The sequence below is a fragment of the Leptonychotes weddellii genome, chromosome 2 (assembly GCF_054177405.1).
Source record: "Leptonychotes weddellii isolate Sample4059 chromosome 2, ASM5417740v2, whole genome shotgun sequence".
Classification (NCBI taxonomy): domain Eukaryota; kingdom Metazoa; phylum Chordata; class Mammalia; order Carnivora; family Phocidae; genus Leptonychotes; species Leptonychotes weddellii.
Genome location: NC_138370.1, coordinates 139,206,213 through 139,229,510, shown reverse-complemented (window position 1 = coordinate 139,229,510; position 23,298 = coordinate 139,206,213). Strand labels below are relative to the sequence as shown.

General features: G+C 40.8%; 1 protein-coding gene across 4 annotated transcripts in view; it reads left to right on the top strand.

Moving 5' to 3' along the window:
- KIT (KIT proto-oncogene, receptor tyrosine kinase) overlaps positions 1–23,298 on the top strand; it is an 82,794-nt gene that overhangs the window by 42,911 nt on the left and 16,585 nt on the right. For 2 of the 4 annotated variants that reach the window (XM_081812369.1, XM_081812367.1), the window contains exons 5-8: positions 1,357–1,528; positions 5,608–5,797; positions 8,452–8,567; positions 22,771–22,885. In XM_081812369.1, coding sequence (XP_081668495.1) covers positions 1,357–1,528; positions 5,608–5,797; positions 8,452–8,567; positions 22,771–22,885 — 593 coding nt within the window. The remainder of the gene's footprint in view (positions 1–1,356; positions 1,529–5,607; positions 5,798–8,451; positions 8,568–22,770; positions 22,886–23,298) is intronic. The other 2 variants (XM_081812370.1, XM_081812368.1) reach the window with 1 other exon arrangement.

Below are 23,298 nucleotides of genomic sequence, written 5' to 3'. Positions count from 1 at the left end.
TATATTTACAACACAGTTTGGACCTCAAGCATTCCAGGAGCTCAGTAGTCTTCATGTGGCTGGTCTTTATAAATGCTATAGTGCCCACTTTTTTTTTTTCATATTTCTTTTCTCTCTGCCCCCATGCATATGTATTATCACATGTTTGCAGTTTTAAGGTACATTCAATTTATGCCTTTTAAGTAATATAAACATTTTACTTATTTTCACATTTATAATTTTGATACTTGGTATACCTTTGGGTCATCCCTGAGATTTCTCTGCAATAAATATTTTGGAGCTTTTTTTAAAAAAAGGAGTTATTTCCTTGAGATAAATTTGCTGGAATTGATCAGGGGTATGAACAAACTGCTAAGTTGCTTTCCGTAAGGATTGTTCTGATTTACAATAATGTCAGAGTGATCCTAGTGCTGATAGTTCACCAAAGCCTGGCCAGCAAATTACCCTTGATCTATTCCATGTCAGTATCAGGTCCTGTTTACTTTTTTTAGTTGTTATTTTTTTCAATAGGAATGTGTTCATATTACAGAAAATTTGGAAGATGCAGAAAGCTATGTGGTACTCCCTTTAATATTTTCAGAGTGGCTGTAGTTTGTTTTATTCCCATGATGTTTTCCATACAAAAAAATCTCTCCATGTCTTGTCTGCAGACAAATCATACGAGTAGAATGTAGAATGGTGGTATCACAAGAGCAAATTTGCAACTTTTTCTCTTTCACTCATGCTTAAATAATTTGGGGCTTGATCTTAACATGGCTCACATACTTTGGAACCCCTCTTAATAGTTGCCAAAATTCCGCTGGGTAAGAGCTGTAGGATGAATTTCCAAGTGAGTTTTAGACATTGTGACTCAATTTTTCTTCATGAAAATAATATAAATGTTAATAAAATAGAGTATTATTATTAGCGAGGTGTTTTCTTTCGATCGCGGGGATATAGAATAAAAAAAAAAGTGTAGCAAGAGATACCGACATGACCTCACTATGCTGACTCAATGTAAAATATCAGTATTCTGTAATATTTCTTATATAGTAACTTTTAAAAATTTGGCACTGCTAAAAAAAAAATAGTGCCGCAGAGAATTTGGAATTATGCATGCTGCGGTTATTATGAAATGAATTTTCATGTTTTTTCCAATCATTAATAATGACTATCTTTCAATATAATCCCGTACTATGAAGTGTTCCAATGACAGACTTGTCATGATGCTTTATTATTCTTACTTAAGGAGCGTATAATGAATGTTAATATGGAGAAGTTAATTGCTGCTATTTTTAATTTAGGAAAGATCCTGAATCTAAATTTTATGGTAATCTTTGATTTTTTTTTTTTTTTTTTCCTCTCTCCTGAAACCAGCAGACTAATGCACAGACTCAGAGTAATAGTTGGCATCAGGGTGACTTCAATTTTGTACGTCAGGAAAGATTGACTATCAGCTCAGCAAGAGTTAATGATTCTGGAGTGTTCATGTGTTACGCCAATAATACTTTCGGATCAGCGAATGTCACAACCACCTTGGAAGTTGTCGGTAAATCTCTCTATGGGAATGTATAAATTACTGACAGTAGTGAAAGAAGAAATTGCTAGATAGTTGCCTTTTTATGTTAATAGAATGTTGAAGCGATGACTAGAAATTTGTCACCACACGAATGAATGAATGAATGAAAATGATCATTGTCTCCTTTTCCAACTAGAGCCCAACAGCAAATTCTACCAGTTTTAATAAAGGGGAAGTGGTAGGCTGTAACCGAAGTTGTTTAAATGGGTCATTTTCTGCTGTCCACCCTGCCCTCCCTACCAAACAAAATGTTAAGTGGAACTTTTTCAAAAATTCTAGGCCTTGCTGAATGACTTGAGCTTGGAAATGGATCGTAGGCTTGCTGTATGGAGGAGTGCAGATGCTGAGAGCCTAAAGTATTTCTCTGAATCTTTTAGGGAGGCCCCTGAGCCTTTGGTTTATCTTTTTACCATTCATGGGGCTAGTTCATTTGTTGCAGGAAGGGCTGAATTGGGCTGCTTCTTCCTAGTACAGCCCCCACTTTACCCCGTCCTCCAACTTTATAGGCCGTAGCATAAACCTTCAGGAAGGAGATCCACTGGGACCTGACTCATTGGTTCTACACAGCATAAACCGGATCATGGTTCCCTAGAATCCTAACCCCATCATACCTGGTATGCACAATCCATTTAGCCTTTTCTTCCCTACTCTGGAAATCTCACTACTTACTTACTTTCCAAGGTCTACTTAATGAGAGCAGAACCTAGTGAATGTACTGGATGTTTTTGATTTACTGGAAATAATAATAATTTTTAAATTACGCATTTTTTGTCTTTTGAGTATTGTTTGAATTTCATCTGTTTTCTTGCCTTTTAAATGCAATTATAGTCTTAGTGCTTGACTTTGATTCTGTACTTGTAGGGTGGCAAATTTCTTCATCATGAGCAATAATAAAATGATGTGTGATATTTGTTTTCATTTCTCCTCTTTCCCCCATGTTTCTTCAATAATTTATGAAGCAGTGTTAGAGGTCTGTGATTTATCCCGCAATAATCTCATAGAATTTTGGCATTTCTGCCCATGTCGTAATGGAAAGCCTCTCACCAGGCTAAACGTGGAAAACACCCTTTCCTTGCAATTACAGAGTCAGCGTGCAGAAAGAGTCTTACTTCTTTCCTAAACGTGATTGTGAACCATTTATTAATTTGAATAGAAAGCTATGCTTTTAAAATATTAAACTCCATAAGTGCTAATTTGCTAAGTTGATTAGGGAGCATGTTGATATATCAGCTTCAGCTCCAGAAAGCAATTAGTAAGGATGTTTTGAGCATATTATTGTATGTAATCAGATTTTTAAAACCCATTCATCAATTTCCAAGAATATAACTGTGTAACTGGAAGGACTTGTGGCTGGGAAACCTGAATCTGGTTTTGTATTGTTTCGGGATGGGTTGGGGTAGGACAAGAATAGGAGGAGACAAAGAGAAAAGTAATTTCTTTGGGGGCTGGGGGTGGGAGGCTTGGGGATGGTCCCCACCTGGTTTTCAGTCGGGGTTGTGCCACCTACCTTTCGAAGGCACTCTCCTTGACCTCTGCCTGCATTTCCTCTTCTGAGAAACACAGCCTCTAACTCCAGAGGCTGCAGAGAGGAGAAAAGGCAATAGATTTTCTAGAAGTGCCTGGCATAGTGTTTGTACTTGATTAAATGTTAATGCATCACCAATTTCTTAATGCAGAAGAACCTGAAAAAGATCATACCTTATGTTAAAACAACTCTGATGGGGTTCTTTGATCCTAATCATTCTTACACTTCATGAATTTGAAGCTCTATTCCACTATAGGACATAAAAATATATTGAGCCAAAGGACTCTAGAAAACTCAGGAGGAACCTAAGTATTTTATATGTGGTGATGATGAGAGAATTCATTTCAATGCAAATATTGTTGTCTGTAATATTAGAGTGTTTTGCATTGTGTGGTATCTTGGAATTTAGGACCTTAAGAACCTGAAAGTGTAATGTAGCATTCAGATGAAACATTTATTCCCTCAAAATTAACCTAAATTTGCTTAAAAATGGCAGGAGGAGTTTCATTTATGATGCAGGTATTAGAACCAGGGTGTTGGTTTCCATCTCTAACTTTTATCTGGATGATTTTTTATTCTCACCTGTCTCAGATCCTTTTCCATTGGTGTAGTTGGACTCCTTTTATTCTGAATCTATAGGAAACTAAAGGGCATTAAATACTAGAAAGACAACTCATGTGAGACCTTAATATACTCAACCAAGTGGTGCCAAAAATATAACAATTTTAAATTTTATAATTCTTTAATTTTGAAAAAGAAATGGAAGAATAAAATGAAAAGTCTTCCATAATCTCACTAATGTGATATAACTGTTTTTAAGATTTGGTATATTGCTTATATTTTTGTACGCAGCAGGCTTTCAGTTATACATAGGATTTTTTTTTTTTTAAGATTCTACTTAACTTATTTGAGAGAGGGACAGAGCATGAGCAGAGGGGAGGGGCAGAAGCAGGATCCCCTCTGAGCAAGGAACCCGATGCGGGACTCGATCCCAGGACCCTGGGATCATGACCTGAGCCGAAGACAGATGCTTAACCCACTGAGCCACCCGGGCACCCCTATACAGATGATTTTATTCTTTCTCTCTTACTGAAAGTATATAGCGAATCTAGGGTATATGAAGAGGCCAGCCTTGCTTCTCACAAACCTGTGTTCAGATCTGGGCTCTGCCTTTGGGTAGCTAGCTGTTTAGCTTTTCAGGACTGGAAATTTTTCATCTATAAATTAGTTACAAGCTTTCTCTTTCAGTATTGTTAATAAAATTAAATATCTGTCATTATTACTAATTTAAGTGTATGCTAAAGTACTTAGGGCAGTTCTTGGCCCCTAGTAAACATTGCATAAATGGTGGCTATAAAAATTATATTGGCAGTTATTTTATTACTTTTTTTTTCAGGCTCTTCCTTATATTATTATTATATAACCATTTCTGAGGGCTGCTTTATTAAGCAGTTCTCTGATTTAAAAAATTAGTATGTTGAGGGTAGATAGCCATTCTTTTTGTATGTAGCTATCCACTGAGAAGAGTTCTCAAATGGGAATTACAGGGTTAAATGGGAGAATAGATAATTATAGAAAATCTATATTGCTAAATGCTTTCTGAAAGAGTTGTGCCAATTTACAGTGTGTAATTCAGCATTCCACTTTTACCACACTTGCAAAATTATTGAGTTTCTTTCAAATTAGTTTTGCTGTTTTTCCATAGGATGGATATACTTTATTTTTTAGCAGCTTTATTGAAGTTTTGCTATTTTTAATAAGTGAAAAGTGAAGCCTTATTTTAATTACTAGTTTAAATACTTTTCCATCTATATTTTCATGTTCTTTTTCCTACTAAATTTTAGTGTATAGACATTTAAAAATGCTTATGTATTCAGATTCTTAGGATTTTTATGATTTTATGATTTTTTTTTTCTCTTCTGTTGTTCCTAAAAAGCCTAGAAAACTGCTGCCCCCTCTATAGAAGTTTGCTAGGAGTTAAATCTGTTGTTTAGTTAAAAATACGGTGTGGTTATTAAAGTGCTGTCCTTGATTTCATCTGTGATATGTGATGAGAAGATGTAAGTTTATTTTTCTTTAAATACTAAATGGTGTTCTTTCAGCATCTTTATTTGACCATTAGGGCTCTCTCCCCTTCTTGATTTATGACACCTTCCTATCACATATACATTTATATTGGGTCTGAGTAGGGGCTAGTTATTTAGTCCAAATGCTTTTTAACCTAGGAAACATCAGGACTAGTCATTCTAGAAGATTTAGGACATGGTGCTAGACTTTAAGAGAGTTGCTTGACAGACAAAGATGGGAGAATAAACATTTCAAGTGTGCCCTTTCTCACTTTATGACCATGATTCTACAAGAGCAAAAAGAACAAAATAGGTACAGTGGCAACTGAAAATATTCTTACTTGTTATTGCCAGTTAATACCTGAAACCAGTAGCTTTGTAATCCAAAGATGCAGTTGTGTTTTCTGTTGCGTAGTTGTAGGTAATAGTTTCTTCCTGTTTTGTCCTGTTATAATTAGATAGAGGATTCATTAATATCTTCCCCATGATGAATACTACAATATTTGTAAATGATGGAGAGAATGTGGATTTGATTGTTGAATATGAGGCATATCCCAAACCTGAGCACCAGCAGTGGATCTATATGAACAGAACCTTCACTGATAAATGGGAAGATTATCCCAAGTCTGACAATGAAAGTAATATCAGGTAAGAAAAGAAAGAGCCTTGACCTGGGGATTAGACATCTTCCCCCTCTTCCCTGGGCTTACCAGATCCTGTTTCTGGGACCCATAAATGTGGGAGAGGACACCTGATAGAAGGAAGTTTGGGGCTCTTTCTTGAGTCTTCAGACCAGTATTTCCTTTTGCTTTGTGTTTAAAGCACACACAGAAGTCTGTGCATCAGTTTTTGCGTTTCTGACATAGGGGATAGTTCAAAGCAGGGACTGGCATATACTAGGGACACATTAAATAATTTTTCAGAGAAAGAGGAAAGTTAGTGCTTTGAATCCTTTTTTAAAAACTAAGAAAAATAGGGGCACCTGGGTGGCTCAGTCAGTTAAGCATCCGACTCTTGATTTCAGTTCAGGTCATGATCTCGGGGTCCTGGGATCGAGCCCCGTGTTGGGCTCCCCACTCAGCAGGGGGTCTGCTTCTCTCCTTCTGTCTCTGCCTCTGCCCCTCCTCCCCTCCCCCAAATTTCGCATGTTCTCGCTCTCAAATAAATAAATAAATCTTAAATTAAAAAAAAAAACAAACCTAAAAGAAAACTAAGTCTCATTCAGTAGCTTTGGGCCAGGCAGTGGACCCAAGTTCTGTCACATCACACCTGTCTTTTTTTTTTTTTTTTTAAGATTTATTTATTTTTGAGAGAGCACGCGTGCGCACACAGGGAGGGGCAGAGAGAACCTTTAGCAGACTCCCCAGTGAGCTCAGAGCCAATGCGGAGCTGGATCTCAAGACCCTGAGATCATGACCTGAGCGGAAATCAAGAGTCGGAAGCCTAACTGACTGTGCCTCCCAGGCGCCCCAACACCTCTCATTTGATCCTCAAGACATTTATAATGAAAATAGTAGTAATCTTAAAATAGTAAAAAGTAAAATAAAAATAGTAAATAAAAATAATAGAAAAATAGAAAAATAAAATCGTAAAGGTAGCTTACTCTGTGTGGGCTATAGGTGCTGTTGCCTGGGTGGCCCTGTTCTAAGGACCTTCCATATATTAAGTCAATAATTTTAGTCCTCACAAACCCCATGGACAGGCACTCTTTTTCTGTCATTTCTATGGAAGAGGAAACTGAGACACAGATGAGTTAGGTAACTTGACCCAGATCAAATGGCTAACAGAGGTAGATGCCCAGATAGACTTCGTATTTTTTTCCAGTCAGGAGCTATGGGCTGTTGTAGGGATGTGGGTGAGAGAAGACACTGTCCTGGGCCAAGGTGCAAGGGCTGGAGGGAGGAGGATGGATTTGGGAGGCGTCCAGGCTACCTCTTGAGTAAGACTCAGTGATTGGGGGGGTGGGAGAAAGAGGTAGGAGCTGAAGATGCCCCTTCGGATTCTGTGTCTGTCAGCCACGTTGGATGGTGAGCGGTGAGGCCATTCAAGGAGGAGGGAAGGTCGTTGAGGGCAAAGACAGTGAGTTCGGCTGGGGTTTGTTAAATTGGAGGTTGACCAGGGGCTCTCGAGTGGAGACGTTCAGGTAAGAAGTATCCTAGGTCAGGTTCCCTAGAAGCAGAGCAGAGGGATTCTGGGTCAAGGGCTTCATTAAGGGAGAGAGAGACCTGCCAGGGAGTAGGAGAGCAGAGCAGGGTAAAGGGGAAAAGAAAGGATGGGTGGGTGAGCAGCAGGCTGACCGCAGGGGCCCTCTGGAGCTGGGCTTTTGTCCCTCCCCATGGGCAGTCACTCTTTGGCTGTAGACCTGGATAGGCAGTCAACTTCCAAATGGGGTCAGGTGTCCCAGGGCAAGACTTGGGAGGAGGACGTTGCAGGTGTGAGTCATTATTAGCTGTACCCACAAGGCAGGGAGATGGGGCATGAAAATAACTCTGTAGATGAGGCGTAGGTCCGAGAAGTCTGAACTAGAGGTAAAGATTTGAAAGTTGTGAGCAAACAGCAAGTAGTCCAGTGGGAGAGAGAGTAGATTGCTCAGGGGTGGGTGCAGTATGAGAGGAGAGGCTGAATAGGCCGCTATGTATGTCAAGACAGTGGTACAGCTCAGGCGGGTCAAGGGCTGTCCAGGGCGCTCCATCCCCACCAGCGCCCATGTCAGAACTCCCCTGGCAGGCCTACGTGCTCAGTCCATACGGCCATATCTGCTGTCCTTGCAGTAAAAGAGAAGCCCGAAGAGCAAATACTGCAAAGGACGCTAGGAAGAAGTAGGGGGGGGGGTGAAGGGAGAACCAGGAGACTGTGGTCCTTGCAAGAAGGAAGCTGAGGGCCACAGTGTTGGCCTGGCCGCGAGGGTCCTACACCTCCATGTGGACACCTGCCAGTGTGGCTAGGTGCTTGGTGTTAAAGCGCAGCAGGGTACGTGAGTTCGGGACCCTGGTGAAGGACCTTGGGCAGAAAGGGACATGGGCATGAGGACAGCTGGGGAGGGGGAAGAGGCTGAAGTCTCCACGAGGTTGCCTTTATGCTGAGAGAGCCTCTCCCCACTCAGCCATTTGTCCCAAATTAAATACATGTGTGTATGTTTGGATTCGTTAACATGGGTCTTGTTAATAATACTGAGTAAAGTGAGTCTTGTTCTTCCTCGAACAGGCAGGTATTTCCAGAGAGAAACTGTGGAAAAGACTCTGTCGAGGCACACCATTCCCGGGTGATTGATTCCTTTCTTTTCTTTCTTTCTCTTTTTGTAGATATGTGAGTGAGCTTCATCTAACCAGATTAAAAGGGAACGAAGGAGGCACTTACACATTTCAGGTGTCCAATTCCGATGTCAATTCTTCCGTGACATTTAATGTTTATGTGAACAGTGAGTAAAGCGAATGGTTCCTTATTTTTTTAGTTTTAATAATTTTAAGTTGTGGCTCGTGTTTGTAACAGCTGCACAACTGAGCTCATTGTGTACTATGTAAATAATGTCTCGGGATAACTTTGACCTTAACAAAGACCCCGCGGTTTGGTGGTTGGAAGAACGTGTACGGAAACCAGTTCCTTGGCCTATATTTCATTGACCACACGACCTTGTAGAGGTCACTCAGATTCTGGGTGCTACCTTTGAAGTAAACAGAGGAGCCATAGAAGTGAAAAATAACAGTTGTTTGAGGGAAAATGTATTATTATTGATTGTTGAAATGGGGAGCCAGAGGTTGAATAGAACCTGGAGTGTTGTGTTAGTTGGGAAAGAGATGCTGTCAAGCTCTGACGTGATTTCTTTGTCACACTGCTTTCTCTTTCGGGGTTGTGATATTATTTGTGTTTAGATTGTTCTCCCACTAAGACAAGTGCAGTATCGATCCAGCTCGACGGGACCCTACTGCATGGCATGTGGGTGCTGTGGGAGAGGAGGCAGGTGCTTTAGGTGGGAGGAGAGCTTGGGGCCTGGGAACTTGAACACCTGAATCCTGCCCTGCGGTGGCCCCCACAACATCTTAGAGAAATGTTTTTGCACAGAGATTGAGGCCAAGGGAGCACCTCACCAGCTGGGGCTTCTGCCCTGTGCAAAGCTCCTTCCTGGCTCTACTCTAGGGCCTATCTGCATGTCCAGGAAAGGACAACAGGTGTCTGCCACACCACACCAGTCGGGGCCAGGGGACAGGAGGCCTCCAAAGACACAGAATTCCAGGGGAGTGGTCGACAAGATGACCATTGGAATTAGCTATCCTGGGTGTGTGTTGAGGGGTGGGAGATGAGGAGACAGCCTTGCTGAGTGCTTTGTGTGTGTTGGGCTGCAGGAGGGCTGTGGGAACAAAGGATGGGTGCCAATTTCTTGTCCTCAAGGAGCTTATTTGCTGTGAAGTTGTTGTACAAGTTACTTGATGCTGCAGCTCGGTGGTGTGGGGTGGGGGAGTGTGATCCAACTAAAATGAAGACAGGAAGGTGATACTCAAGGCAGGTTTTTGATTGCTAATCTGGAGTCTTTTAACTACACCCTCATTTCTAAGAACAGAGTGTTCTTAAGTGTTGAGATAAAGAGGGTCACATCTATGGGGCTAAACAAGTTTCTTCACTCCAGGCCTTGTCAGGATCCTTAATGTGCAGGTGTGTATTATGCCTCCCCAGGAAGGGGGTGTGGGATGAGGTATAGAGCTCAAACTGCTTTGACCACAGAACTTACCTTTTTTGAGGAAATCGTGTTAATTAACATCGCAGTTCCTCAGAGCAGTGTTGATTATATGGTATCTCATTGGCCTGCATTTCAAATATCTCTAGATTAATTCAGATGTTAATCAGAGATGCTTAGCATATTATACATGGGCAAAATTATCTGCTTCTGAAAAATCTCAATATTCAAGTAACTTAAGAGACAATTACAGGGTAAATCAATACCCTTACAAGCATCATATGCATACTGGCCACACAAAACTGGATTTTTGGGTGCTCTAGCACAGTGCTTCTCAAACTATCTATGGTAAAGGACCTTTTTTTTTTTTTAATTTCCAATTTATTCTAGATCAATACTTGCTACAAAATATAGTAAGAACCAATCCCTAGGAAGGTGAAATGAGTAAAAACAGACACATGCAAAAATCTAAGTTTAATTTTTTTTATTATGAGATTCAATAGCTAGAAAAATTACTCTGTCAAATTGCTCCTTGTAAATGCTTATTGTCAATTGGTTGCACTTACCTCTTGCAGACCAGTAACAGCAGATCATGGCCCTTGCCGACTCCACAGACCTCACTTCGAGAAGCTCAGTAGTTGGGAATTTTTTTAAAATTCAGTGCCATTTGCATCTCTCTTTCCCTGGCTTCAAGGTCAAGGAGGCATGAAGATCTGTCTCTTTTCCCCCTTCTCCTGCTTCCATTTGCTATGTGGTCTGCCGGTTGGCTGTGAGTCACTGACCTTAGAAAGATGTCTCTAAAGTCACTGTTCCTTTTCTCTGGTGACAGAATTTGCTGCCATTTTCCTTAGCAGGCCAATTTGCCATCCAGCAGGATCAGCATTAGTCACCTGCTGGTGAACTCATGCCTATTTGAAACTAGATAGGAAACAGCATTAAGCTTCCCAAATGATGTTCTTGTTTTTGTTTTTCCTTCGGATTCCCTGTTGGGGCGGGGCAGAAGGCCTTTTGTTTATTCTGGGGCTTGGGTCTCAGACACCCACCCAGCATTTACTGAGGTCCTGCTTCATGGCACCAGGCACACAGAGAAGGGTGGTCTAGTGTCTCCCCACTTAGGTTTTTTTTTGTTTTTTTTTTTAAGATTTTATTTATTTACTTGAGAGAGAGAGCATGAGCAAGAGAGCACAAGCAGGGGGAGCAGCAGAGGGTAAAGGAGAAGCAGGTTCCCCACTGAGCAGGGAGCCCGATGTGGGGCTCAATCTCATGACCCTTAGATCATGACCTGAGCCCAAGGCAGAAGCTTAACTGAGCTACCCAGGCGCCCCTCTCCCCACTGAGGTTATAAGTCTTTCAGGAAGTCTTTCGTTGATGTCAGTTTGTTACAAACACTTAAACGACAAAAGGCATTTCTTTCACTTACCTAACACGTTGGATTTCTCGAGCTCCAAATGCTTTGACAGAGGTGGTATTTTTGTGCGAAACTTAAAAACATCTACCTCTTGTGAAGTGTGTCCAATCACTCTTTACAGATAAAGGTAGCTAATTACTTTGTTGATTTTTTTTTTTAACTGAAGATTTTATAATGTTAAATTTTAAAATCAAAAGCTGAAAATAGTCTTGAAATTTAAAATTGGAGCAGTTGTGTCTGTCCATTTTGACATAACGTTTTAGCTGAGCCAAATAGGTACGTAGATCTACTGTGTGATTTATTCTGTAAATAAGCTTAGCCCCAAGGATGAAAGGAATTTGGCTGTGCAAAAATTAGAATTGAAAAAAATCAGAATAATAAATGCATAATATTAGTGTAGAAATTCAGTGACTTTTACTCAGTGACATTGATGCATAATTGCTTAATAGATTCAGCGCTGAGAAATGCTTAATGAAAATCCACGATTTTGAATGGTTAAATGTTTGATGGCTGAAAAATTCATTTGTTTAAAAAACTCCACATGTAGATTAGAGTACATTGGGTGTGTGCCTGTTGTGTGTGTGTGTGTGTGTGTGTGTTTTAATTGCTTATGTGGGAGGCTTTAAAAAATACCATATTCTGTCAGTTTGTGTTAGTGAAAAATATGTAGCATATTGAACTTGAAAATGTTTTTTTTTTTTTTTTTTTAAAGATTTTATTTATTTGACAGAGACACAGCAAGAGAGGGAACACAAGCAGGGGGAGTGGGAGAGGGAGAAGCAGGTTCCCCGCAGAGCAGGGACCCCGATGTGGGACTCGATCCCAGGACCCTGGGATCATGACCTGAGCCGAAGGCAGTCACTCAACCGACTGAGCCACCCAGGCGCCCCAAACTTGAAAATGTTTTAAGTCTGTTTTTAACTTCTCTAACCAAACCATGATTTCCATGGGTCTGTTCAGTTGGCTCCATGGCATTAAAGGTGATTTATAAAGGCCATCAGCTATATAACATGTTTGCTGTTTTTGAGCAGAACTTCCAGTGGAAGTTTTTTGGGGTTTTTTGGTTTTGTTTAGAGAGAATGAGAGAGAGAGTGGGGTGGGAGTGGGGAGGGGCAGAGTGAGAGGGAGATGAAGAGAATCTAAAGCAGACTCCACATCCAGCATGGGGCCTGATGCGGGGTTCGATCTCACGACCCTGAGATCATGACCTGAGCTAAAATCGAGAGTCGGACGCTTAACCCACTGAGCCACCCAGATGCCCTTTTTTTTTTTTGGAAGGGGACGTCCCGGGGAGAGTTTTCATTAAAAAACAAACAACAAAGCCAATGATTCTTCGCACTGAATTTGCATTACTGTAATCACCCTTGCCAGGCTTATTGAAGATGTATACAGAAATCAGATTCTTAGTTCTAAAAAGAAGTTTGAGATCTTTGGTGAAAATGTCCATTTCTTTCCTTTGCAGATCAAAATTTGGAGGAAAGTAGAGTTCTAAAAGCTACACAACTACCCAGAAGTGCTTTCCTTTTTCTTTTTCTTAAATATATTTAGCTACAATGACCTAATACAATAAAAGTGCTTTCCTGATAGGACCTACTCTTTTCAAGATTCTTGGAGGTATTAGAAAAAGCGACACCACCAAGATTCTATTATAGGGAGCCTGTGATACTCGGTTAGAAATCTATGGACTCCTTGCTTACAATAACTGTCATACAATAAAGGTTTTTTTTTTTTTTTTACCAGATCCAGGACAAATAAAAGGCCAAGTGTACATTTAACTCCAAATGATACACTTGCTCTTTTCCCTCTCCACCCAATATTTCTTGAATACATTTTAAACGTTAGAGCGGATTTAAGTATTAATCAGTAATGTACATATTTTACAAGTTTATTTTGGCATATAATTTCAAATAATCCCATGTGAATCCTGAAGTAATATACATAATTGTGGAAAGAAAGTATGATTAATATGATAAAAGCAGTTGATTTTTCAAATATGGGGAATGATTTTAAGAAGATCCAATAAACTTTTTTTTTCAGCTTTATTGGGGTACACTTGACAAAATTGTAAGATATTTGAAGTGTATACATGATGACTTTGATATATGTAAACATTTTGAAAGGACTCCCCTGCCCCCCCCATTGAATTAATTAACACATTTGTCACCTTACATGTTTACCCTTTTTGGTTTTCTGGGTTTTTGGGGGTGAACAGGGTGTTTGGTTTTTTTTTGGTAGGAACACTTAAGTTCTACTTTCTTAGCAAATTTTGGTTATATCATACAGTGTTATCAGCTATAGTCACCATGTAATTCATTAGATCCTCAGACCTTACCCATCTTACACCTGTTTGTATTCCTTTAATGCCTCTCCCTATTTCCCCCATCCCTTGGGCCCTGAAAACCACTTTTCCGCTCTTTTTTGATGAACTTGATTTTTTTTTTTCCCCAATACTCCATTTGGTGATACCATGCGGTATTTGTCTTTCTGTCTGGCTTATTGCATGTCACATATTGCCTTTGAGGTTTATTCATGTTGTCACAAATGGCAGGATTTCCTTCTTTTTAAAGCTGAATAATATTCCTGTGTGTATGTGTGTGTGTGTGTGTGTGTGTGTGTGTCACATTTTCTTTCTCTGTTCATCCATCGAAGGAAATTTAGGTTGTTTCCATACCTTGGTTATTGTAAATAATACCGCAGTGAACATAGGAGTGCAGATCTCTCTTCAAGGTAATAGTTTTGTTTCCTTAGGATATATATCAAGAAGTGGGACTGCTGGATCATAGGGTAGTTCTATTTTTAATTTCTTGGGGAACCACCATGCTCTTTTCCACAGCAGCTGTACCAGTTTGCATTCCCACCAACGATGTAGGAGGGTTCCTCCTCCTCCATACCCTTGTCAACATTTGTTCTTTCTTTTTGGTAATAGACACACTCACAGTGTGGGTGATAGCTCATTTTGGTTTTGATTTGCCATGAACCTTAAAATGCCTTTTTAAAACGTTATCTGATAACATTTCCTGATCAGCATTATGAATCTAAAATTTGTGGTAAATGGTCTCTAGGGGCTAGAAATAGGCCTCTCTCCAGTCTTAAAGGTCTACCCTTTAATGGCAAACCTAGCCAGTTGAGTCAGAGGACTGTGGTACTCAGGAAGGCAGGCAGCACAAGCAAGATATAGAGAATCCGGGGGCTTGCCTTCACCATTGGGCTTACATGGAACGCAGGTAATGTTAAGCTAGATTGGCTATCCAAAATGACCGCTGAACTGCACCAAATTAACTCTCAAAGTCACCGACTCTACTTCATTTACAGCAGAGTGTTAAAAGGGGGTTGAAACGATTTGAGGAAATGCTAAATAATGCATTATTTCTAAATCACCATATCATGTAATTAACATCCTGTCTGGTATGAGCAATTATTTATAGATCATACAGTGTACCCGTATCAGTCAAAGTAATAAATCATCCAGAATGAGGCCACCTGATGAGAAAGTTTCTCTTTGACCACATTTACAAGATCTGGGCTGCCTTTTATGCATTTTTGGTCATAGTTAAATCTAGTTATGGGTGGCTAAACTCTCCTTCTAGGGAGAAGCCACTCTGAAGGGTAACATCCTGCAAACAAAGCAGCACATTTGCTGAAGGTGAGGGCAGACCTCAAGTCGGCCACGTCTATAAATAGCTTAGACTGCCTATTAGCCAGCCCTGTAGGTCACCCACCTGGCTGGAGTTCTCAGGGACCTTCACCCAGGTTTAAATGGTAATGTGGGGTGGTCATCAAGGATTGCTTAGTTTGGGGGCTTTAGGTCTGTGCCTTTCACGATCCCTATTATGTGAGAGCAGAGTTACTAGAACTTTGGAAAGTAGAAATGTTTTCTACCTTCTGTCTCCCTTTTTTCAGGGCTGATAGGACCTTCCAAATATTTGGGTGTCCAAGCCGTACTTGCATTAGAGGCTAAACATTTTAAGGCTTACGACTAACACACTTGACTGTTGAGTTTTGCTTGAGAGGCTTTGCTTTTTAGTGGTTTTTTTTTCCTACTAGATGGATTCTATTAGATCTACTCTAAAATTACTAGAATTTTTTTTTTTTTTAGAGAGAGCGCGCGCGCAAGCAGTGGAGAGCACAAGCAGTGGGCAGAGGGAGAGAGAGAGCCCCAGTCTCCGTGCTTGATCCCTCGACCCCAAGATCATGACCAGAGCTGAAATCAAGAGTCGGATGCTCAACTGACTGAGCCACCCAGGCACCCCCAAATTACTGGAATTCTTAAACATTAAATAAAATCAGTGCTGAATAGAACTCCTTTCTGATTTATTTACTTGCTTTTGAGAATTTGCTGTAAGGCTATCACAGTAACCAGAAATGTAGCTTGGTGGGGTGCCTGGGTGGCTCAGTCATTAAGCTTATTGTATATGTTCTTCCTGAGCCTTAAACTTTTTTTTTTTTCCCAAAAATGAGGTCCTATTGCTTCATAAGCTCGTGTTTTGGTGCTGAACAATGAATGCATTGTGCACACCTTTCCGTGACTCTTCTGCAACCTCATTTGGGTATCTCATTGCATGAATAGTGCATAATATTTTTAACCCATGTCTGGTGCAGTTTTGAAACACTGTGGAGTACGGATTAGGTCGCAAATGATGTGACTGGGGTTTTAAAGAAACCCATCAGATGCTTATTTAAGGTTTATAATTATCTTGTTTAATCTCAACTGAGCGACCTTGCCTAAGTGCCTGGCAGTAAATAAGGTTATCATCTGTCATTATCTTCCATGCTCCTGTGTCTTAAACATATGTCACAGAAAATACACTGTGCTGGCTTTTGGGACAGTTCTAAATTAAGGAATAATTTTCAGATCTTCTTACTGGGGTTGCTAATCTGTATAAAAATAGGCACTTGTCTTTTTACATTAATCTTTTTATAGGTAGCGTGTGTTCATTTGTGATACCTGACAGGGTCTGAGCTCTGTTTTTATTCTCTATTACTGAATTTGAAATGAGTTTTTGTTGTTCAGTTGTTTGGGAGTTATGAGTGTTGTTTTGATGTGACACTTGAATATCTCCTTCTCCTAATAAAGATCTCTGTGGCTGCAAGAATTGCCGGAGACATGTGAGTTGAAAGAAAAAAGGGATATCATGGCAACCTACTTTTAAAGTAGGATTGGATTCTCTTAATTCTGAAAAAACATTTAGGAAATGTGTCGGTATTCTTTCCCCCGCACGTCTCATGAGAAAAGTTGGTCTGGTGTTGCTAATTTGGGGGATCTAGTAAAACGCTGAACCTTTTTGAGAACAGGTAACCTGTCTAGGTCGTGAGCCCTTTGTTGATGTGGTCTGGCCAACGTTTCATGTTTATGGTAGCAAAGCAGGAGAAACAGGTTGAAGTTCTATAACCATGTCAACTTCTGCCAGAAATTGACCCTGAACTGGGGGGCATCATTTTCTAAAAACAGTATGAGTACTCCCTATTAGTGGAATTTGGACTCTATGGAAATTTCCTTTCCAGTGGAGCCAGATCTGTTTTTACATCAGATTAGCCCCTTCATGGATACATGAACACAGGTTCGCCTATAATTTAGTGTAAATTTAAATTAACCCAAGAATAGATGCATAATTTTTCCATGGGTATTATGTCAATAACTCTTATCCTCCACTTTTGAATTATGTAACAAAATGAATTCACTGCTTTTCCTGAGTAGAAAACTAGCATTGGACCCATGGCTGCCCTCCACTTGTGTGTCCATACCCGCACTCTGCGTGTCTGGGTCACATGCATGCATTCCGTGGTGCCCCTGGACATTGAGCATGGTGACCCTGACTGAGGAAGGCTTTCTGCAGGTAGTTGTATCCCTAATCTCAGGACTGGGAGATCTTTAATGGCTCTAGAGACAGAGGAGCCCTAGGGCCAGATTGTGCCTGCAGCCAATTCTTGAAGGGCGCATAAACAAAGACCTTCTTTTGAATGGTTGAAAAAAAGAAATCAGAAGATTTTGTGAAACATGAAAAGAAAATTCAAATGTCAGTGTCCATAAGTAAAGTTTATTGGAACACAGCTGTGCACATTGGTTTGCATGTCTGGCTACATTTGTGGTTCACAGTGACACAGTCAAGTATCTGCAAGACAGACCCTAAGGCCCACAAAGCCTAAATTATTTACTGCCTCACCCTTTACAATAAAAGTTAGCTTACCCCTAGTTTAGAATATCACTTCACTAGGAGGCTGTTTTTTTTGTTTTTAATGGTAAACACTCCTGTTAAAGACACCTGGATACAGGCGACTATAGTTGAAGTTTTGTTTCGTTTGTTAAACAGACTTCTGTCAAAGTGCCCATATGCCAATTTCTGTCGACTTTTATTTATTTATTTATTTATTTATTTATTTATTTATTTATTTATTTTAGGGAGGGAGAGGGGGGTCGGGGAGAGGGAGAAGGAGAGAATCTTACGTAGGCTCCACGCCCAGCGTGGAGCCTGACGTGGGGCTGAATTTTACGAGCCTGAGGTCATGACCTGAGCCGAAACCAAGAGTCGGATGCTTAACCGACTGAGCCACCCAGGCACTCCTCTGGCAATCTTTAAGAATGTGTAAAAACAAAATATATTTTCAAAATATCTATTCCAGGGATTTTTTTGGAAGTATACTTTTATATGAGTAAAAGTTAACCTGAACAATGAATCATGGAACACTACATCAAAAACTAATGACGTACTGTACAGTGACTACCATAATATAATTATAAATAAATAAATAAATAGTTTAAAAAATGAAAAAAAAAGAACAGAATTAATGTTGAACTCTGCATCATTATGGTAATAAGTGATTTCCTCCTTTTGAACTGCCTTTTTAAAAAGCCCTATTCATCTTAAGAGATGCAGTCCAATAAAATGTTACTTTTTATGCTCAATAATAAAACGTTAACCTGAATATTTTTATACTCCTGTTTTAGCTGATTTAAGTTCCTTTATCACAGCAGTGTTGTGGCAGGAATGTAGATTTGACCCAGGCCCAAATAGTGCCAAATTGCTACAGAGTATTGCTATGTGGCCATTAAATACCAGCAGACCTACAGTCATAAAAACAAAATGTATCCTTATGATCCCTCTTCATTTAGCCTTTTGTTGTTTGGAGACTTCAGTCTGTGTTCTTTGCTGATTATAGCTGTGGGAAAATGTGCGTTTATAGCAGGAGCTGGTCGAGGTGGTCAGGGACGAGAGGAGCTCAACTCAAAAATGCTTCCCCATCCATTACTTGTGCATCTCCTCCCACCCCCACACCAGCTCTTATTATCTGTGCTGTGTTCTTAAAAATTTGTTTTGTTCTTGCCTTCCGTATGGACCTGATGGTGGCAAAAAGGAATATTTTTCAAGATCACATACCTTTGGGGTAAATCTGCAAATGGTTAGGATTTTTAATTGCATGAGCCATAAATTCTCAATAGAGTCATAAGTACTCTGAAATCAGCCTACGAGTTGATCATTGTTGTTGGAGACACTGGAATGACTTAGGTCCACAATGCTTTGAAAGGAGAAAAGGCTATTTTCTTAATCTCCACAGGAAATACGTAACTCATGCACCTCTTAGGCTTATCTAAACCTCCAACTTGGGAGGAATTAGGGAATGTGTCATTTGGTATAGTGCTGATTGCAGAATATCTCTGAAACTACAGCTCAGATTTAACCTGGAGAATTGCAGAGTTATGTATCTTTAAAAGCAAAATGCATATTTAATGCCTTACACAGTGCATTGAGGCACTTACAAAATGCAGATGAGCCCAGATTTTCATTTTTAGGAATCAGATTTATACCTAGCTCATTCTTTATGCATTAAACATTTTCATAGTGCAACTTGCCATGTAGAGCTGAAACTGTACTCGTGTAATTTAGCCTTTTCAAAATGAGGTCTGTCATCACCAATGTTAGGGACACGTCTGGGATTAGGGTGAGGCGCCTGGAGTGTAAAATTTAAGGAGGTGCTCACTCATGGTGCCAGCCCTGTATTTGCGAGACCTTGAGGAAGGTGGTTGCCTTCTTAAATTCCACACCCTACGTGCTTCTCTTGCCTCACCCTTGTCCCGGCCCTGATCAGGGTTTTGTGTAGGTACGTTAAAAAGGCACATTGCTGGGCGCCTGGGTGGCTCAGTTGGTTAAGCGACTGCCTTCGGCTCAGGTCATGATCCTGGAGTGCCGGGATCGCGTCCCACATCGGGCTCCCTGCTTGGCAGGGAGTCTGCTTCTCCCTCTGACCCTCCTCCCTCTCATGCTCTCTGTCTCTCATTCTCTCTCTCGCAAATAAATACAATCTTAAAAAAACAAAAAGGCACATTGCTGGGGCAGATCCTCAGCATACGGGGGACAGGAATGTCCGTTCTAATTTTTTTTCTTAGTGCTTTGAATGCACATTAAAGTTTAGAGACCTTCTGAGCTTGGTTGGCCAGGCTAAGGACCAACAGGACAAAAGCTGCTATGCTAGCCTCGGGTTACAACTGGCCTGAGACAGTAGCTTAAAAATCTGCCCAATTAACCAGCACATAGGAACAAGTAGGCCAGCCGGACTGCGCCACTTGCCAGCCCTGGCCGTTGTGTAACTGCCACCAGGTGTCACGCTGGAAGGCTTGGATCTTGAGAACTTGTATAGCCAGAGCAAAATGTAACTGATTATGTAATTTTGAGCTGTTCCAATTTTTTTAATTAAAAAATTTTTATTGGTTCATTATTAGCTAGGTACATATTCATTGTAAAAACAAAAAAATTAGAAAATAAGGCAAAAGAATAAAATAGAAACTATCCATAACCCGACTACCCAGAGATAACCATTGTTAACATCTTAAGGTACCCTTTCAGCTTTTTTTTTTTTTTTCTATTGAGTTAGTTAATTCCACTCTGAAAAATCTGTCCTGTGGCATTAGGAAGGAATGTCGATGTGAGAGAATGTGTCTTAGGACCTTGATTCCCGTCTAAGTCCTGTCCAATTATCTTTGCCATCTCTGTGTGGACTCTCTCCCCTTTAATCTCGGTGTTAAAGCAAAAGTCATAAGACCAGGTAGACATGTGGCTATCTGATTGGCCCACTATGATAAAAGAGTGAAAATTGTGTCCCTACCCAGCAAAATCAACCAGCAGATCCCTTCTTGTGATTCTAATCGAATTCCTTTGACTCTGAGGAACTTGGTTCTTTGGAGGGGACTTCATCGTTCAGATAGCTCTTACCATGTGTCTGCCACAGGTCAGACTCTGCTCCGAGTCAGAGGTACCACTGGTAAAATGTGATTCTGCCCTTGAGAACATAGAGTCTGATGGAGGAGGCAGACCAGGATGTTGTATAAGAGGGTCAGGTGCTCTAACATGCTGCGGGAATAGGGAGGAGAGACCGACCAACTTGGCTTTGGAGAGTTGAGGATGGCTTGGAAAAGGAGATGACACTTGAAAAGAGTCCAGAGAGACCTGCCTTATGGCGCCTGCCGTCTTCAGCAAATAGCATTCTCCTAAAGTTCTACTGTTTTTTTGTGTTCTGTCCTACTTTTCCTCCCAATCACACAGTTGCCCATGATAATTAAATGAGACTTGCCAGATGGATGCTTTCACAAGACGATGGCTCGTCTTCTTGCTCTATTTGTGAAAGCTGGCATTGGACCCAAACTCTCAAGGATGCTCCTACCTTGAGATTGCTTTGGAGTGCCGCTCTTTTGTGTGTATGAGCCAAATGGCCTGCCCATCCGCGGGACCAGGCTGACTGACAGGTGGGTGTGCCATGCATGTGGGCTCTGCTCCCCGCCAAGCCGTTTTGCCTGCAAGGAGGTGAGGTGCTGAGAAGTTGTTCTACAGTGTTCCCTTGCTTTAAAGAAATAAGCTCCTAAGCTTCTGATCTGTTGGTCCTGCCGCCTTCTCACCACGTACGTTTTTCTTATCAGTTGCAACATAATCGAGGTCAGATTCCCAATGCATCGGGTTAAAACACAGGCACATTAGTTATCACACTATCTTAAGCAATTTCTCGATCACTGAAGAGACTGTTCAGAGTGGCAAATACAGTTAATTTAATTGGTAGCAGACTTGATTAACTAAGGGTAGGTACTCTGAATTGAAAATAATAGCTGAATCATTAATAAATTAATAATTAATCTGTTTCCTATCTGTGAATCCTTTTTCGTTCTTTGTGTACTCCATCTCATTTAATTGTCATAGCATCGTTATGGGATGGGTACTGTTGTTATTCCCACGTGACACCCGAGGAGACTTGATGGAGGGCAGAGGACTGATGAGCGTGGGAGCCGGTGTGCAGGTCCGCCCACCCTGCGTGTGGCTCCCAGAGTTCTGTCCTGATGCCATACTGAGGTTTCGGGGTGAGCGCATCCCCCACCCATGCCATCAGATCCTTACGGCTTAGCTTACTCATTCTTAAAGGGTTAGAATCCTTCAAATATATTTCCTATAGAACAACTGAACGTAATAGGGACACCTGGGTGACTCAGTCAATTAAGCATCTGCCTTCGGCTCAGGTCATGATGCCAGGGTCCTGGGATCAAGCCCCTCATCAGGCTCCTTGCTCAGCAGGGAGTCAGCTTCTCCCTCTGCCTCTGCCCCTCCCCCTGTTTGTGCTTTCTCTATCAAATAAATAAATAAAATCTTAAAAAAAAGAACAGCTGAACATATCAAGTTCATTTTCCTTTCACATTAGAAAATAATCTCAAGAATTTGCAGTGCTTTAGGGCACTCTTGATTGAATACCAGTTGATTATTGTCGTTACCCAGAAATGTCAAATTAGAGCATTCCTGCTGATACAACTTACTTTTTCAGTTGATTGTACGCAGGTTTAGGTATACGTATGACTAAAACTCTTGGGCTGGTTTCCTGTTGTAATTTTTCTGTCCATATTTTGCATTTGAAATACAAATTTGGAGTTAAAAGCCCATATTGTATTTTACTCTTATGTTTTGGCTTCTCTGTAAATAGGGTGATTCACTTCTTTTATTTCCACCCACTCCCTTCTGCCCCCCCCCCCCAAAAAAAAGACATTCCTGTGGGGGGTGTGCAGGGAGAGCTTCTCTTTTCCTGTAAGTGCTCTTAATTTTATCCACTCAAGTCTGCGCCATAACTTGAAATTCCTATGGCAGATTCAGCAATTTGAAATTCTGATGGCAGGAATCTTAAATAGGATTTCCACCTTCACAACAGTTTGGAATTGTAAAGTTTGGATTAGAAGCAGTCTTTCACATTCCCCCTCACTGGAAACAGAAACCTGGCCAGTGGTCCTATGAACCCTGCTTCAGTCGTCCCTGAACAGGAAGTTCTCAGGGACCCCCACATCTGCAGTGTGGACAGTCTACACTGGGGCCAGGCAGCTCTAACTGTGAAAGCCTTTCCTGGTCTGGCCCTCACCTCTGTCTCCCTGTGCCTGCCACTCACTGCTTCCAGTTCTCCCCTTTGAACGTGTTCCTTCAGGGTCCTCTTCAACCTCAAGGAAAGTTCTAAGGATTCGAAAACAGTGGAGGCGGGGAGTCTTGAGGTTTTCCAGCAGTCTGACGTATGGCCGTTTCTCTTTTCCTTCAGCAAAACCAGAAATCCTGACTCATGAAAGTCTCGTGAATGGCATGCTCCAGTGTGTGGTAGCAGGATTCCCAGAGCCCACAGTAGATTGGTATTTTTGTCCAGGAACCGAGCAGAGGTGAGAGGATTATTTGGGGTACTACCTGACACGAATGAGGGAAGGACTGCAATGTAGTTGCATGTCAGATAGGTTGTCATTTTTTTTTTAAAGCTTTGTTTGATTATATATTTTTTCTGTGTAGCTTTTTATGGGGGCATAATTGCTGTATTTTTCGTGGTAGACATTAATTTTGTTTGCTGAAAAATGATTATTGAGTGACTTCTCTATTTTGGTGGTTATCTTTTGGATTTATCATGCAATTTCTAGCCTGCAGGTAGATAAAGCAATTTTCCAGGACAGGGTAATTAGATTTCCATCCTATACACAGGAGGCAATGTGTGTGGGAAATGTGGCTGTAGTTATCATGAAAAAAAAAATTACCTCAGAAGTTAATTGCCAAGTTACCAAAAAGTAATGATCGTGCAGTTACA